Here is a 13,928-nt window from a genome sequence, read left to right as displayed (position 1 = left end):
AGTACTGTTGTTTACAAGAAGTGGACGGAATTGTACCTATCAAATGCTATAAACTGATGCTTTCCCCTAACGTCCGAACTTCTTGTAACGTAAATGCTAAACTAGTCAAACTAAAATGTTGTGTGATTCCAAAGGATTATTCTCCTATAAACTGCCTTTTTTCTACATAAGTAAGGAAGCTTTAGAAATCTGTTTATAAAATCTGCAGCACATAACCTGAAAGTATTTTTCAAAACGGAGAAATCTTGAATTGCATCTGCTGTTACTGATATCCTCTGCTGTCGTAATGTAATTTTACCAACAGGCTCTCGTCTCCTCAATGAAATGATTAACTGACTTTCTACTGTATGGCTGAATACATGTAAATGGGTGATCAAGTTGGTGAAAATATCAAATTTTTTTTTTTTTTTTTTGTCAAGTTGTTTTTTGTGCTTTTCATGCCTTTAATGATAGAGGAGAGGACAGTGGACAGGGATGGAAATGAGGCAAGAGTGAGGAGCGACATGCAGGGAACAGGCCACCCGCTCAAGGGCGAACCTCATGGGCCATCTGAGCCCCGAAGATATCAAACTTGAATATCAAACTAGCTCATCATTGAGGTAAATCAAGCAGTCACAGAGTTGAAACTGTCATTGTCACAGTAGTGACTGTGTGTGTGTGTGTGTGTGTGTGTGTGTGTTTTTCCACACTAACGTTCTGTTGAGTTACACAGTGTTAGCTTGTTATTGAATGGGACTTAGAGATACTGATAGCGTGTCCACCAACTACTCCACCTGCTGTTTTTCATACAACTAAATTTGTATGAAAAACAAAACCTTGTGTGTACCCATAAACCCCTGACTGCAACTTTATCTTGAAGAATCTTAATTACTTTTATGCTCATTGCAAAACCAGTTTGTTATTGAGAATGTATGATTAGGTCCCTTGACAAATGCACAAGTGTGAACATTTCCCAACCTTATTCTCTTTCCTGCCAGTAACATTCCTACATATTGGGCTAAAATAAGAGGTATATGTCGAGCAGGGTTTGTATGCTTTACACATTGTATAACTGTTTGACAACATCTTATATATTAAACATACTTATTTAGACATCTCCTTTTCATCCTGCCTGCACTACACAGCCAGAAATATTCTGAGCTGTTAAAAAGAATCTGATAGAGAAAACTCTTCCAAGTGAAGGTCATGTGTGAAAGGCAATTTCCTCTAACTGGGCCTGAAAGACCTGAAATTACCTTCAAAATGAAAGAAGTTTGTGTGTGACTGAGGTCTAAGGTTTGTATTTTGCACAAAAGGAGAGCAGAATAAAACAGGGAAATTGTGTTTCACTCTGTAATATCAGTTTAATGTAGCCCGGGATGTCTAATAATCATGTGCAGCAGAAAGCTAACAAGCCAATTCCAGATAAGTGCTTCCCCGATGGGTAAAGGCTAATCTGTAAAACAACCTTCTAATTAAGATATCAGCTGCTGTAGTCACACAGCTCCTCTGTAACTGTAGTATCAGTAACGTTTCACCTACCCAGGCACTTGTAGAGGCCCTGGCTTATCCAGGCCAGGATCGCCAAGGTTATGAGGTCACCAAAACTGGCAGCGATGGGTGTGGCTACATTGTCTGGGTTGATGCCGGTCTTCTTCGAGCCCACAATTACACCCACCATGATGATACCTGGATGTGGCACAAACAGGGGGAGCATGTAAGGCCCTTGTAAAAATAAGTGACTACAAGACATTCCAATACAAACAAGTGGACCAAATGCGCCATCTGTAGGGATGGGTACCTTTCACATTTGAAATTATACCGGTACCGATGCCCGGTACCTGGCAATTGGTACCGGTGTTCAACGGTACCACTTTTCGGTACTTTTCTTGTGTTTCTGTGGTGAAAAATATCAATTTATTTAATATTAAAAACTTCTTTTTTTTAATTAAACATAATTATTCTTCAATGTATAAACTAGCAATGCTGTGTTCACGTCCAGCATGGAAAATCTCCTACTCTTCCACTCCCTCACAGTCACAAGGATGCATTTAGGTACCTTAAAACGGTACCTTTCGATTTTACATGAATCGGTACCCGGTAGGGGTGGTTATTAGCAAGAACCTCTTGTATCACAATACTAAGGTCAGGATACAATAGTATCGTGATATATCATAATATCACAATATTGGGATATATCGCGATATTCTACACAATCAACTTAAAAAAAGATGATGTTCATGGACATCAAAATATTACTCAAAATTAAAAGGACCAATGAAAACATTGATGTCTGGCAGTAGTGGCAGCAATGGCATACTGACCTGCTCATTGCAACAAAAACCTACATCATCAAGTTTAGAAATTAAACAATTTTTATATACTTTGGGATAATATGTATGATACAATCTATTGGCAACATACAGTTAATTAGCTGCCGTATTTCACTTCAAACTCGGCTGAAATATCAATTTTCATTTTCACAAAAATATCAATAGTTACAGTTGAAATATTGATATTGTATTGGCGGTTACAGTATCACAATATATAGCCGAATTCATTTTTTTTAACACACCACTTTTACTCGGTACCTTTCACAGAATTTGGTCAGTATCTATAAAAGTACCTAATTTCCATCCCTAGCCATCTTCATACATTTCCATATCATTTTGGAAAAATTGTGCAAATTAAAACACTGAAACCAAGAAATGAAAGCAGGAAGTCTTTCTAAAAGTGGTGCAAAGAAATACTGTTAACACTGTTAAAGCAGATAAACTGAAGACATTTGGTGTCACTTCCTTGTATTCTAACTTGAGATCTGAGTGTTTTGGTTTCACACCTTTGTTTTTCTAACTCAGAGTTTAACTTTATTTTTTTATCTTTATCTGAAAAGAAAGGAATCAGCCAACAGAGCAGTGCAGGGCCTCCTCTGTTCTTGTGTTTTCTATACTTGTGTACAGACACTGGTTGTAAACTCGACTCTCTGGTGAAGGCACGCAACCACTGAGCAGTTATTCTCGTTTTTTTCTTTTTTTGGTTTGTTTGTCCAGGACTGAAGTGACCCGGCTTCTCCACAGTGACAGAGTTAACAGCTTATTTTAAACTGTGGCGCTCTGCTGGGTGTGTGTGTGTGTTTGTGTGTCTGTTTACCCTGCAGCAGAGAGGCTATGAAGGCTGTTGCCACACTGCTGGAGCAGAGCAGCACGGCGTGGCTCATCTGGAACTTCCCCTCTGGGATCCAACCGAGAACAACGGCCGCCACAGCAGCCAAGAACCCCACCACAGTGGCCTGAACCTGGAGGGGAGAGGAAGGAGATCACGGCTGGGCTTTTTTTATTGACAGTAGGAATCAACATGTGTGAAAACAGACAAACCTTCTTTATAAACATAGATATCAAACACTAAAGCCAACACCATGTCCACAAAAAGTTTTTGCACTGATTACGTAACATTTCCAGCTGGCAGATGTTGTTGCATAACATATCAGACATCGAGCTCGTCAAAACACTGATATTGGTGGTGTTATGGTGGGTTTATCAGTGTGTAGGTGAATCATTAGCAGAGTTGTACTCAGTCATAGAGACAGACAGACAGAAATCTATGACACAGTCAACATCAGATCAGCTCAGACATGAACCACTGTGTGTAGTAACAACAAAACAAACCATCAAACATACAAAGCTGAACCTGGATACGATGATATATAGAAAACAAACCAGTCTGTGTTACTTTAACAGACAAAAACTGTTTCACCAATTAATAAATATGCCCAATAAAAAATTGTCACTTTCATTCATTTGTATAATAAGAATAATATCTGTTGGATTAGGTGTGTGATTACCTGCTTTAGTGCAAGGTTTCCGATAATTAGATTCCATTTCTCGATGGGAGAATCCATTTTCCCAACATTCACCTGTGTTGAGAAAAGGAGACACAACAAACTTAATGCATCAAGAAAATAATCTCTGATTGCTCTGATTCTTGTGACGCAAACTGAGAAGTTCAACACAGAAAATAAAATCATCTTCTTGACTCGTTGTGTGTGTTTTCTGGCACTTCAGTACTTGAGGTGTCAGCCTCAAGCAGATACTCTACAAACTGTGGTTCTTAATAGGGATGGGCAATGACTTTCAAATATTCAAATAGTGGTTAACATAAAAAAATCGGATAGTTCATGTGAAGATTGCTTTGTCCAGTCTGTGGCATATCACAGTTTTATGCAAGATGCCAGAGCTGTTATGTTTCAATTTCACAAAATCTTCAAATAATCTTAAAATAGTTTGCTTGAAATGCTCATCCCTCATTTTTAACACTTTGTGCAGAGCCTCATACTTTTAGATCAGAGGTTGTCGCTTGGATAAAACCTGCAGTACAACTGAAGCCAACTGTAGCCCATTTCCCTTTTCCTTACCTCACTACAGACACAGCTGCAGCTATCACCTGTACTTCTACAGTTTTTAAACTGATTCCTACTGTGTAGTTCATAAAAATCCCCTCAGAAACGAGGGGATATGCCTTTACTCTGACATCATTATCTTCGCGCTAGTCATGATTATTTCTGGAGCTCAACCAATTACATTTTGTAGATAACCTAGCGTATCAGGTTGTTTTTTCTTCAAGGGGTTCACAATTTTCTGGACGATCACAGATCACTGATCTTCAAAAAGCCTGACCTGCTGATATCAATTTAGGCCGATTCAGATTTTTATTTTTTATAACTGACACCACATACCTTCTATGTTCCGATCTTATTTTATTGAAAATCATTGAACAATACCTGTGACACAATAAAATCTTTATGTTTTCACTTTAACAACCAATTAAGTGTCCTGAGTTTTAGGTCTGAAAGCAAAAAGCAACAATGGCTGGCTGTCAGACCTTCCCGGAGGTATATATGATTGGTTTCATGTGTAACGATGGGCTGATCACTGATCCTCCAAAATTAAGGAAATCGGCACTGATCGATCGGTGCATGTCTGTTTTCTTCCATTTTGGTGAGGTGTTAAGGGTTAAGTTCACAAATTGGGTTTGAACACTTAGTCTGTGTTCAATTTTAGGCTCAAAGGTGGAAAAAACTGCTTTACTGTGATTGTTAGAGCTGATCTAGCTCGGTCTTTCAGATGTTCAAAGATTTTTTCAGAACGTATAAGTTAAGATGAGGGACATGTGCTGACATGTAACACCAAGAATAAGCCAGAGAAGTCAGAAAGTGTCTTTTTCAAGTTTATTCTGAATATAAATAAGACGTGAATTCCCTTTAGGTTAAAAAAAACTGGCCAAATATGAATTCAAGGTTTTTTTTCCTGCGCATTACAAGAAAGTTAATATCTTGTTTTTGTTGCGTATCTCAAAAAAGATATTTTCTTGAATAGCTGATCAGTGCATCTAGTTTTTTTTTCTTTCTTTTGAAATAAATCAGACAAAAACACTTGTTTGTTGTTCACTCTGTTTAGAGGGCTACATCAGCCCCTGAAATTGGTAAAGCTCTGAAACACAGCATCCGCCTCCTGATGAAGTTTGATAGTTTCATCATTTTGCCTCTGCACATCCTGTAGGCCTAAATTTCTTCCTCCACAGCCTGTGTTTAATAATAATAATGTGCTGAAGCTAGCACATTATTAAAAACCAATCTGATGTGTAAACTTTTATTTGAATCCTCTAGGTTTAATATTTAATGTTGACTGCTTGCAGAGGATGATGATTAAGCCGCCCTGGTTGTTTCTCTTTCTGATTTGTTTGCTTTTGTTTGGTGTTAAAATTGCAAACTTGTGTTTTGCATCTTAATTTATACACTCTTAAAACTTTTTGAACATATGCAGGATTAGTTTTATTCATTATTGCTGGCAGTTTTCATTTGAGTATTTGATTTTTCAGCGTAAATACACCAGAGATGGACATAAGGCTAATTTTCATCCATAGTCCCTGGCACAGTTAGAAACAAATTTTTCTATTTATCTTTTTGTGTTTGTACATTAACACATTTTTAACTTCATATGAGAAGGTTTTGCAGGATTAGTCGTAGGCTTTAAAAGCTGTTGTGCGTTTTCTTCTGCAGGGCTTAGAAACCCCACACCGTGGACCACCATCCGTCTCAAAGCTGAGCCAGAGGAGAACAACAGCAATGTGAAGATAAATAGTTTTTCTGGACGACACTGAGGAGGATCAGCTCACACAGAACTCTGCTGTCCGTGTTGACACAGGGCTGTGAATGTGGAGCCTGTATGCAGGGAGCCAAAAAGCAAACAAAGAGAGAATGCTGTCCCATCACTTCAGCATTTTCTTTCAGTCTGTAGCGTTAAGGCAGAACGTGGGCGCACAAAGAGTCTCTTGACATATGTTAACAAAAATACACTTCATGCATTTTTCTGATTTGTGCAAGGAAAACCTGTCACGCTCTCACTGCCACTCTCAGAGGTTTATGAATGAATCTGCCTTCTGACTGTTCTGCCGTCCAGGCTGCAGCCTCACCTTACTCCACTGGAAATCTCCCTTACTCTGCAACATCAGCAAATTCCTTAACTCATTCCTAATCCCCTCCCAAAATCCTGAAGCCTTTACAGAATGCTGCAAACTCACACTTTTAAAGGTTGTTTTTCTGCTTGGAAGAGAAAGTGAGTGTGGAGACAACTCTACTGACGAGGTCAGTATTTCATTCGACTTTCTTTCAAATTTTCTACTTTCCTTGTTCCGCCTGACAGAGCAAAGGATTGTAGAGCTGTAATTACAGACTGCAGCAGCTGCACAAAGAGATGACCTATAATAATAACAACACAGAGAGGCCTTTGGTGATTAGACACAAGCACAAACAATGACGCAGCACGACCAGTCAGAAGGTCAGAAGTCGCAGAGAAGTAAAGTCAATATGAAGTAAACTCAAGACAAGAACAGGAGTACTTCTTAAAAATCACCAACTGTGAGATAAAACTACTTTGTAAGAAAATATCTGATTTTATTTTGTCATCTTTAAGGACAGAGAGTTTGGCAGAAGATTATGGAAGCCCTAATTTTGAGCATATATCTCAACTGCACACTTTTAAATGTATGGGACAATGGACGTAGTGACAGATCCCCAAAAGTGAAGCAAATTTTTTTTTCTACAAGAATTTTCATAAAACCTGTTTTTTAACTTCTGTAATGAATCAATGTTGTAGCCGACGACACTGTTGTGAATACAATTTGTTCACTGGGGTGTCTGACCCCGTCTCAAAACTTGTTGGCAGTACGGTGTCCGTGTGAGCCGCATCAGCTGTTTCCAGTTCTGCTACATCCTCTGCTTATTCGGGAAACAGGGCAGACTGAATGTGGGGCACTACACTAACTAACTTCTTTCGCAGTAGTACTGGTGCAACCTACTGAGGGAGTTGGTCGTACCCTTTATTTATTCATTTATTCATTTATTTATTTATTTATTTATTTGGGTCTAGTAACTCTAGCTATGATTTTGCTAAATGTTTTAGCAACTGTAAAAATTAAGTTTGTCTGCAACAAGCACTAGCTGACAAAACAGGTTATTTCTTTTATGTAACTTTAAAAGAAGACAACAAAAATGCTTCTTAAAAGTGTTAACATGTCAAGGTTATTATAGTTGACAAAAACATTTTCATTGAAAAAAAATAAAAATAAAACAAGGCTTTACATAAAAAAATATCTAAAATTCTTAAGGGGGTTTACAAAACTTATTGAAATAACCTAAAATGATAGAGAAATTGTCTTTAGTTTTCATCTTTGTCAATCTGTGTCGCCATGCCTTGAAAAATTGTAAACGAAAGAAGCGCAATGGGCTTACCATTGCAAAGGAGCTAGGCTACAATGATGCATGGTGTAGGAAACATTGTCAATTAGATTCAAAAGTATAAATCCAGTTCAAGTCATAAATACTCATTCATAACTTGAAAATCAAACTACATTCCAAATAAAAGTTTTTCAAACATGGTTTCTGTCTTACGAGTAAGTTCTTATCATCCTGATCTATATCCAGTCTTAATTAGTTTTATGATGCCATAAAAGAGGTAGCATTATTGACAGTACACAATTCTGCAGGGAAGTATTTTGGTTTCATTTTTGTACAATGATAAAAAGTGAAGACACATCATTCATCTTTAATTGAAGTTAATGGCCTGAACCAATCATCCTCTCTAGATGGTGTCATTGAGTCTGTGTTTGTGTTTGTCCACTCACAGCCGTTGACAGCCTCGATGCCAGCGTCATCTCCAGGTTCCCCTTGAGGCCGAGCAGAGCAGGAACCAGGATGAAGATCTCTGTGATGTACTGGAACGCCTCCCAGTGCTGCGAACACACAGAGGAGTAAAACATCAATTCTGACCTTTTGCATACTCCACTTTCAGTCGCACTCATATGACTTTCAAATTCACACTCAGTGATATTATTAAGATGGACTCATCCCTGATTTGCATGTGAACCTTGGACTGAATGTAAGAAGGTCAATGAACTTGTCTGGGTGACAGTTATTCAAAGGAGGAAGGTTGAAGAAGATGTTATGGAGAATTATTACACCGCCTGTGTCTGTAGTTATGTAAATGGAGGGAGTAGACACAAGTTTTCAGTGACAGATTAGCAACTGACACATTTTTAATAACTTGTATATCAGGTAGACGTCTTTCTTCAATTCTATCCTACCATTGTTTATGAAGTCCGACTAATTTTCCAGACAATTATGAGTCATTGCAACGTTTTAAGGTTTAATTAACTTCCACTTCTGCCTCTGATCTGACTTTGCAACCTGTGAGAGTCTGATAGTGTTTCTGCCCCTTTGGACTTTGCTTAAGTGATGACACCATGTTCTCAGTAATCTCTCTGCTTGGAACATTTTGTCACACCTTTGAAAAACTGCGGTGGAAATGAAATTAAAGTTTTATTAATCTAGATTTAAACTCTAATGCCATCCTGTCCAATCTTGTGTGTGCTGTAACTCAGCTGACCTGAACGATATCCAGAACCATCCCTGCTGAAACGGTTCCAAATCCAGCCAGCAGGAAAGGCACCAAGATCTGCAGCGCCATGGCCAGCGGTGACTCCTTGGGCATGTTCTGCACATTAGTTCCCTGCCCTTCCTCCTCCTCTTCCTCCTCTGCATCCGCCTCCTCCCCTGACAGCCTCCTCTCAGCCAGCATGGGCTCTGTCTCTGAGTAGCCTCCATCTCCACAGTCAGACAAAGATAAAGAGGAGCGAGAAGCTCGGTCCATGAGCCGTCGGCTCTCTATGTGTGATGTCTCTTGTCTGTAGCCGTTCTGGAGAGGGCTGGCCTCAGCTTTAGCTCCGATATCCACCATCGCCAGCCGCTCCTCCTGCAGTTTTGTGTAACCAGTGGGCACCATAGTGTGGAATAGAGAGGCAATCCGCCCGGAGGAAACAGGCTTAAGTGAGAGACCGCTCCACCCGCCACCTGCTCCGCTCATACGCACCGTCAGGCTAGAGCCAAGGGACTCCCCTATTGCTCCTCCCAGGCTCTGGATACTCATGATGAGGTCTCGGGCTGCTGTGTCTCATCTCCTGTCATCTAGTCTGAGGGCGATGTGAAAATAAGACAAAGTAAAACTTGCTCACACGGGCTCAGGTGCACCATCCATGTTAGAAAACAGCCTCAGGGACTCGTCAGTCTAAAGAAGGCAAAAGAGAAGAGAACAGGTGAGAGCGCAGGAAAACACAGCCTGAGGTATTATTCAAGACGGAGCAGCTGAGTCACTTCTTAGTCAGAGTGGCAAAACAAGTGGACCTCGGTTCTTAATATGGAGCAGCTGTTATAGAGTGGAATCAGTGAAACTGAGAAAGGAAAGAAGTTTTGGGTGCGGTTTACACTATTTTGAATTTGCCAGTTTCTTTCACCATCAACAGATTCACCTACCAAACACTCACATTAAAGAGGCAGCAAAAGGCTGATCATACTACCCCAAAGACATAAACAACAACCAATCGTCAAAATATCAAAGTAAACTTTCTTTGTTATAATTAACACAAATTGTTACTGGTGGGTCACATACTGCATGATGCAATCTGTAACTTTATTTTCATGAGTCCTCCAGTAAATGCAACATTTGAACAAACTGTGCTGTCAGTTCACAGAGGTAAATATTGGGATAGCTTGTACCTACAATAAAACCTGTGTTACTGAAGACGTGCAGCACACAGACAGGAATAATTACAGACTTATTCACACATACAAATTAACTTAAGGTGAAACAAGTAACCGACTTGTGAAGTGTTAAAGTTCATGTAGATGTAAGTTATAGGACAAAAGGACCAACAATTTTACTATCAAGAAAAAAAATAGACACAAAAGACAGATATGCTGTTTTTATCTGCGAGTGAGGGTAACAGGTACCCTGTCTAAGTTTTACGACATGAAGCAGTGAAAAATTATTTATATCCACTTTGTTTTATAATGCTCGGGCCTTTCATTAGTTATCTTTCAGTATCCGTTTATTTTATGGCCGCAATTGTATACAAGGTCTACATCTAGCACAAATTAATGTGCACTGGTTACCTTGACTCACGAAACGTGAGCTATGTAAGGATGTTTGTTTATGTGAGCTAGCTGTAATACTGTGCTATGTTAGCTAGCTGTGTAGGAATCAAAACAGTAAAGGAGTCTCTACTTTCCCAGCCCGAAGATCGCAGTCAATGGTCTTAGCTAGTAGATAAAAACAGAACCAAATACTAACTCTATCCGCCGCCTCGTTTTGTATCTTTTTCATACGTTACCTTTCCGCGACGGACACATTTTATCCAGCTGAGGGAGATGTGCGCCTTGCTTGACAGACAGTCAAGTAGCCAAAGAGCCGCGTCAGACAGAAAAGTGCCACCAGAGATCGTCTATCACAAAAAGATGTACCACTCAATGTCAATTGCACGCACGGGTCAACCGGAAAAGACGGTGTAAACTGTTAAGCAAGATAAGAAATAAAATAATCCTTAATTCCTTCCACAACGGAAAATCAACAGAAGTAGCCTACAAGAACGAAAATATTCACAATAGGCAAGTAACATTCTCGATCTACACATAAGCAACTTAGAGTGTCCTACAGAGATTAAAAAAAAAAAAAAAACAGCAAATATTTTACAATATAAAAATTATGAAACATAAAACGCTTAAAAAAGATAAAAGAAATCAAAAAAACTAGACTTTTGGCAATAAGAATGAATAAAAAAGAAGAAGTATTTAACGGTAAAAAAAAAAAAAAAAGAACTAGAATAAATAGAGCGTTTAGAAAACTCTCGGAGTGAGATGTCTTAACTGACCTTTTCTGTCTTCTGGTGAGAACAAAAAGTGCCACACACTGATGCTGCGTTTACGTGACAGGAAAATGAGCTTGTATTGTTGGCGAAATTTGCCTAAAATACCCCTTAAGTTATTGAATTATAATGAAAGTCCAGAAAGCTTTCCTGTTCGACCTAACAGTTTACAAGGCTGGATCGTCCAACCCACGGGATTGTGGCAGTGCAAAACAAAAATGCTCCATTTTTACTTTGATATGCTTTTCAAATTATGCTATTATTGATTCATTTATATTTTTTGCCAAGTCGTTAATTTGTTTAATATAAATATGGTCCTCCTGGTCGATAGGTGGCGCTGTAGATGTAGTCATGTCATTGTTTTATTCGTCACCTCTCACTCGGATGTTGATCTCTGGCGACACATGTTGAAGAAAAGATATCAGTGCGGCGTCTGAAATGGATTTAAACATGAAGAAAACGAGTTCACAGGATCTGCTTTCATGCGGCAACGAAAGAGGTCTGGGTGGTTTCTGGTTACTAACGTATCTAAACGAAACAAGTCGATAGAAGGGATTATTTCCCTTTTTTTCTCTCTGAGTTGTCCTTGTTCCTGCAAGTCCTCCAATGGAAACTGTCGAAAACAGTGTTATCTTCCTCTACTTATTGGAAATTTTTTAAAAGTTAGAAATAGAATAGAATGAAATCCAATTTTGTTTTGATACAGCCACTGAATTCCAACCACTCTGTTCTTGACTCTTCCTGTGTTAAAGATCTTTTTTGTGTCCGTTTGGAATCTTCTTCATTGAGCCTTAAATATTTTCACATTTTATTTAATGTTGCATTTTTTATCACGCTTTCTTGTTGACTTATGGCTGCTGACACATAATGAAACTAAACTAATGAGTATCTTGTTCTGTTTTGCTGTCAGGTCTCAGTGAAAAGCTTCTCCTCAAGCCAAAGACTGGCAGCTCCCTGCAGACAGAGAGAGTCCCAAAAAGCAGTGGTGAGATAAAACACCTTCTCTGTATAATGTCTTGATTTAATACAAAAAACAGCATGAATCTGCAGAAATATGTGAGTAAATACTTAGAATATAAGTTGTTGGTGTTATATTTTTGTGTCCGGCTCCATTGTGTGTTAGTGTTGGAGCGGCTGCAGAGCTTCCTGCCTCAGATGGCCGAGGCCAACGAGAAGCTGAAGCAGCAGATGGAGGAGGCTCCTGCTGGATGCTTCGACATCGAGAGTGTGGAGGAGGCAGAGCGTGTCATAGAGATGGTGAGTATCATTTAACCAAGAAAAAATGTGAAATGCTCTAGTTTCTGTACGAGTTTAACCCTTCTTTTTCCTCTTGTCTTCAGGATGTAGCTCTGGTGGAGCTCAGCGGCTCAGACAGCGACTCTGCAGCTGAAGAGACTTCAGACTCTGATGAGGATTCAGACTCTGACGAGGAGATCGAGATCACAGAGCAGAACTTGAAATTGCCAGGAGACAAAGGAAAGAAGAAGAAAGCCAACATCCAGGTTGTGGATCAGACGGGGGAGTAGAAAGGTTGACTGCACAGACTCTTCGCTACGTGCTGAGTTTCCTTACCCAAGGGACATAGATAAAACTGGAGATGGATTTTGACTTTCTTCTCAGACATTGCAAACATTAAGCTGCTGAGTGGAAAGAAGCAGAACTTTTTCATCCCCATGGGAACATCAGTGATTATAAGTTCAGAAATGTTAATGGTCGGTGTCACAGAAGTGCCTTTGGAGCCACAGCTGGTGGATTCAGTGATCAGCTACAGTGGACAACCAGTTGACCACTTGTCTTTTTCTCTGTACCCTAAATTGACAATGGAGATCACTTTGTTTTTGGTCTGTTTTCATCAACTTTTACTTCATGACGTCAGTTTAAGCTCAAAGCTACTTCTTTTATTTCGCCCAGGAGTTTATCTTCGAATGAAATAGATAGCCAGAAAAGAAGAATACTGAGTTGTTGGGGAAAAATACGGGAATGACTTCAGTTGATCATTTTGATCAGCTGCAGTAGAAATGAGTCAGTGTAATTCAATCGCGACAGTGCTCGCTAAAGTGAAAACAGTCCTGGTAACAGTGCTTATTTTTGCAGCTGACATGCCTTACTTGTCATTCCACTGATCAAACAACATCCAATAAGTGTCACTACAGAGACACACCTTGACAAAAACTCCAATTTCAGACACCTGAAGTTGGAGCTGCTGCTGTATCACCGCCTTAAAAATTTGATTTATGTTGTGTGAATTTTGAATTATTTGTTTGGATTCAACACAGAATTTGTCCAACAGACTAAGATTTAAAAAGAAAATCAGCAGTGTGCAAGCACGTACTGTGATCTGCTAAATTATGTTTTTGTCAATGTGTCTGGTGTCTTTGAAAAGGGAGATGTAATGTTATGTGCGTAAAACATCATCTTCCTCAGTAAAAGAAATTGTCTTTTTGAGATTTCAGTGCAGTATTATACACAAATCTAATTACTTTAAAGTCAGCTGTTTGAAATTTAGACAGAGTTTTTACACTCTGAGCCCAAAAAGAGTTTTTTACAGCCAAATTATGCTGACAGCCTGGTTAAAAAAAAACCAGCTTCAGTCTGAATATCTAATTTTTCCTACAGGACATATCGTACAAGGATGTTTTTTTTTTTTTTTTACACATCATTATTTCTTTATTTATCAAACTTAGGCCAGTCTCTAACAA

General features: G+C 39.1%; 2 protein-coding genes across 2 annotated transcripts in view; one reads left to right on the top strand and one right to left on the bottom strand.

Moving 5' to 3' along the window:
- slc41a2b (solute carrier family 41 member 2b) overlaps nucleotides 1-10,791 on the bottom strand; it is a 55,997-nt gene extending 45,206 nt beyond the window's left edge. The window contains exons 1-6 of the mRNA XM_074698435.1: nucleotides 10,699-10,791; nucleotides 8,919-9,596; nucleotides 8,158-8,265; nucleotides 3,821-3,892; nucleotides 3,130-3,274; nucleotides 1,522-1,668 (exon numbers count right to left, since the gene is read on the bottom strand). Of these exons, the coding sequence (XP_074554536.1) occupies nucleotides 1,522-1,668; nucleotides 3,130-3,274; nucleotides 3,821-3,892; nucleotides 8,158-8,265; nucleotides 8,919-9,458 (1,012 nt within the window). The 5' untranslated portion in view covers nucleotides 9,459-9,596; nucleotides 10,699-10,791. The remainder of the gene's footprint in view (nucleotides 1-1,521; nucleotides 1,669-3,129; nucleotides 3,275-3,820; nucleotides 3,893-8,157; nucleotides 8,266-8,918; nucleotides 9,597-10,698) is intronic.
- A 786-nt stretch (nucleotides 10,792-11,577) lies between these two features.
- nopchap1 (NOP protein chaperone 1) lies at nucleotides 11,578-13,878 on the top strand. The gene is made up of 4 exons (XM_074697973.1): nucleotides 11,578-11,728; nucleotides 12,140-12,214; nucleotides 12,353-12,486; nucleotides 12,570-13,878. The coding sequence occupies exons 1-4, from the start codon at nucleotides 11,668-11,670 to the stop codon at nucleotides 12,753-12,755; spliced, it is 456 nt and encodes a 151-aa protein (XP_074554074.1). The 5' UTR covers nucleotides 11,578-11,667; the 3' UTR covers nucleotides 12,756-13,878.
- Nucleotides 13,879-13,928: the final 50 nt, after the last annotated feature.

This window comes from Halichoeres trimaculatus, unplaced genomic scaffold (assembly GCF_033239565.1).
Source record: "Halichoeres trimaculatus isolate MK-OKI-2021-1 unplaced genomic scaffold, fHalTri1.1 fHalTri1_scaffold_21, whole genome shotgun sequence".
NCBI lineage: Eukaryota > Metazoa > Chordata > Actinopteri > Labriformes > Labridae > Halichoeres > Halichoeres trimaculatus.
Note: the sequence above shows the minus strand (reverse complement) of the source record. Positions and strands in the feature narration are given on the sequence as shown.